At 30.8% G+C, this 4,039-nt stretch overlaps 1 protein-coding gene across 1 annotated transcript in view; it reads left to right on the forward strand.

The window, feature by feature from the left end:
• LOC107003978 (adenylate isopentenyltransferase 5, chloroplastic-like) overlaps positions 1-3,834 on the forward strand; it is a 9,180-nt gene extending 5,346 nt beyond the window's left edge. The window contains exons 4-6 of the mRNA XM_015202203.1: positions 1,754-1,899; positions 3,394-3,583; positions 3,737-3,834. Coding sequence (XP_015057689.1) covers positions 1,754-1,899; positions 3,394-3,583; positions 3,737-3,834 — 434 coding nt within the window. The remainder of the gene's footprint in view (positions 1-1,753; positions 1,900-3,393; positions 3,584-3,736) is intronic.
• The last annotated feature ends 205 nt before the right edge of the window (positions 3,835-4,039 follow it).

A 4,039-nucleotide genomic window follows, 5' to 3' on the forward strand; every position in this document is an offset into this window, starting at 1 on the left:
TCCCTCGAAATATAGTATCCATCGCGGCGCGCGATACGTCCCTCGAAATGGTACATCCTCTTAAGTACCCATTATTTCTCAATGCACATTACACTTGCCACAACCAATGCCTCAGAATAATGCAGATGACAAGTTCACACATATAATGAGGAGATGACTATTTTTCATAACATCGCACAGTTCACAACCACACAAACATGAAGTTACATCAACAATGATTCAACAAGCCTTCAACCCTTTCTCAACACAACACACATAAACAATTAATCACATTGCCTTTTGTTATCCCCATTCTTTTCATCATTAGAATTAATCAATGTGGACAAGTCAACCCATCACCAATCCCGTTACTCCCAACATATACCACAAGGACATACACGCATTTCATACACTTAACAAGAGTTTAGAAATCCACTTGCTAAGCCAATCGAATAATTACTCTTGGACTTGAGCCTTCCCTTTCCGTTGAGCTTCCAAATCAATGGAATCTATTCAAGTACATAGTCAGAGTAAGATTTCAAAACTACAACAACCATATTGCTATATATCTAGCCTAAATTAAAAATTCACACCAAAACTATAGTCAAGTTCATATGTTTTGATCCAATTAATATGTCAAGTTTCATATTCTCCGATTCCAAGCCTAGAACTGAGTTTTAACTTTCCAATATTATAAATTCGAATGATATCCACATAATATCATACTTCCAATATTTAATTACCTTTCTCTATATATTAAAACCTTAATCACTATATGCTAACACAAAAATAATAATAATAAAAATAACACTAGACGAATTGCTACAGAATAACAGAATCTAAACTATCTACATATTTGCTTCTATTTCACTCATTATTATTTAATCATTAACTACCTCATCATTACTTCATTTAATCCTCACATTATATTTATATATAATGGCAATCTTTGCCAGCATCACACAAATAAGCATCCTATTTTTTTGTCTTTTCCAATTTACCTACAATTCTTGACCAAAATCCTTGTTTCAAATCTCACTTTCCATTCATATAATAATATAATATTGTTATGTGCATATGTATAACAATTGATGGAATCATCTGCAGATGTGCAATTAATGCTGCACAAGAAGAAGAAAAAAACCGAACACTTTAGTTCATACCTAAAACCGTCGGCAGCCCTTCTTCCGTTCCAAATTTCTTCTTTCTTTTTTTTTCTTTTGTGAATTAATTAAGTACTAATTGTGATAGGTTTTACCCACATATTTTATTAAATAAAGGCTAAATAGTATAGGATCTTAAATAAATTATCACTTTAGCCCATAAACTATCGATTAAATAACTTAAGTTAAACAAATATTCAAAACTCTAAAGAGGAGCTTTTGGGTCATTACAGATAACTTCATGTTAGACTCGTATTTTCATTTCAATTCTAGTATTTACATTAGAGGCTTGTGCACGTGACAACCAGGTTTTAGGAATTGAATTAAGTTGAATTGTTTTTGTATTAGTAATCGTTATCAGGTTTTTGTTTTGTTTCTGCATTTTATCAAAATTATTGGGTTAGGCTGACTTTTCTTGGGGGGATACGAAGAGTGCCATCACGCCCATTTTTGGATCGTGACAATAAGTTTATTCTCAAGAATACATATATCAAATGACTACCTAGATAATTTTATAGTAGTAATTATAGATTCTAGTGAAAAATATACTTTACTATTAAAAAATTATTTCTTTCAATTCTTAGAAAGTTAATTTGATCACATTTTCCTAGGTGAAATTGAACCAGATTCAGACTTCACAGCTGAAGATTTTCGTTTGCAAGTTGTCGTCTATACAGAAAAAATAATGAAGACTCAACGTGTTCCAATTATTGTTGGAGGGTCAAATTCGTATATTGAAGAACTTGTGGAAGATCCTGTGTTAATGTTCAAATATAAGTATGATAGTCACTTTATTTGGATTGATGTTTAGCAATTAGCCTTGAACCGTAGAGTTGACATGAGGGTTGATCAAATGGTCAAAGAAGGTAATTTTGTAATTATTTTATGTATCAATTAAGATATACTATCATGCAGCTAGCTAAAAACTTTACTTATATAATTTTCTTAATAATACTTTTGGTTATCAAATATATATTCTACTAAATAAAACTCTTCTTTAAATTTGTGTTGCATGCAGGGCTAGTGGATGAGATGTGACAGATTTTCATTCCAGATGCAGATTACACCAACTGAATCGGACGGTCCATCGATGTCCCTGAAATGGACATATATTTAAGGGAATAAACAAATATAGACGGAGATGATGAATCAAAGCAGATGATTCTTGAAGCTTCAATTTCAAGTATCAAGCGTAATACTCGTATATTAATTTGTAACCAACTTGACAAGACTCAACGATTAATAAGCGAGAAAATGTAACTACTTGTGATCTCATAACAATATACATCTAGAAACGTCATCCTAATATAATTTAAGTTTAATTGCCAAAATTTAAGGTGACATATCTCTAAATTTTTTAATGAATTATTCTTATTCTAAAAGATATGAATTTATATATATTTAATTTTGTTTACTAATTAATAAGTCTATAAAAAATCACATTTTTACTATAAAAGTCAAGCTCTATGTGGTCTCCTAACAATGTACACTCAAAACTTTATTCTAAAATATATTTAATAACAATTACCAAAATTCAAGTTGACATATCTATAAACTTTTAAAAGTCATTCTTATCCTAAAATATATTAGTAATTATGAAATTGGTATGTGAATGAATAACTCCACAAAAAGATTTTACTATAAAAGGTGAATGTAAAAAAAAATTCACATCCACCATCAAGAAAATTTTATATTTTTAGATAGTATATTCCAAGTAAAGCAAGGTTTCTACCTACTAGCTTTATCTGTACAAGATCTTTTAATGTCTGACTTTATGAATTCACTATTATAAACTCATTTTTTTTTTGTAGGCTAAATGAATACTTTCATCAACAATGAAGAGTTCAACAAGAAGAAAGTGATCTTCATAGTGGGGGCCACAGGAACGGGAAAATCCCGTCTCTCTGTTGACCTTGCCACCGTTTTTGGAGGAGAAATAATCAACTCAGATAAAATGAAAGTTTACTAGGGAATTGAAATTGTTACAAACAAGATCACACACACTGAAAAACAAGGTGTACGACACTATTTGTTAGGTATATATGTTTATTCTCAAGATTACTTATATCAAATGACTACCTCGATAATTTTATAGTAGTAATTATAGATTCTAATGAAAAATATACTTTACTAAAAAATTATTTCTTTAAATTCTGAGAAAGTTAATTTGATCACATTTTCTTAGGTGAAATTCAACCTGATTCAGACTACACAGCGGAAGATTTTTGCTTGCAAGTTGTCCTCTATATAGAAAAAAATACTGAAGACTCAACGTGTTCCAATTATTGTTGGAGGGTCAAATTCGTATATCGAAAAACTTGTGGAAGATCCTGTGTTAATGTTCAAATATAAGTATGATAGTGGCTTTATTTGGATTGATGTTGAGCAATCAGTCTTGAACCTTAGAGTTGACATGAGGGTTGATCAAACGGTCAAAGCAGGTAATTTTTGTAATTATTTTATGTATCAATCAAGATATACTATCATGCATCTAGCTAAAAACTTTTCTTATATAATTTTCTTAATAATCCTTTTGGTTATCAAATATATGTTCTACTAAATAAAACTCTTCTTTAAATTTGTGTTGCATGCAGGGCCAGTGGATGAGGTGCGACAGATTTTCATTCCAGATGCAGATTACACCAAAGAAATCCGACGGTCCATCGGTGTCCCTGAATGGACAGATATTTAAGGGAACAAACAAATATAGACGGAGATAATGAATCAAAGCAAATGATTCTTCAACCTTCAATTTCAAGTGTCAAGTGTAATACTCGTATGTTAATTTGTAACCAACTTGACAGGATTCAACCATTAATAAGCGAGAAAATATGGTCAGTGCATCATATTATTGCTACGGACGTTTTCAAAGAAGATAGAGAAGAAGATCTTGACGA

This window comes from Solanum pennellii, chromosome 11 (genome assembly GCF_001406875.1).
Source record: "Solanum pennellii chromosome 11, SPENNV200".
Classification (NCBI taxonomy): Eukaryota; Viridiplantae; Streptophyta; class Magnoliopsida; order Solanales; family Solanaceae; genus Solanum; species Solanum pennellii.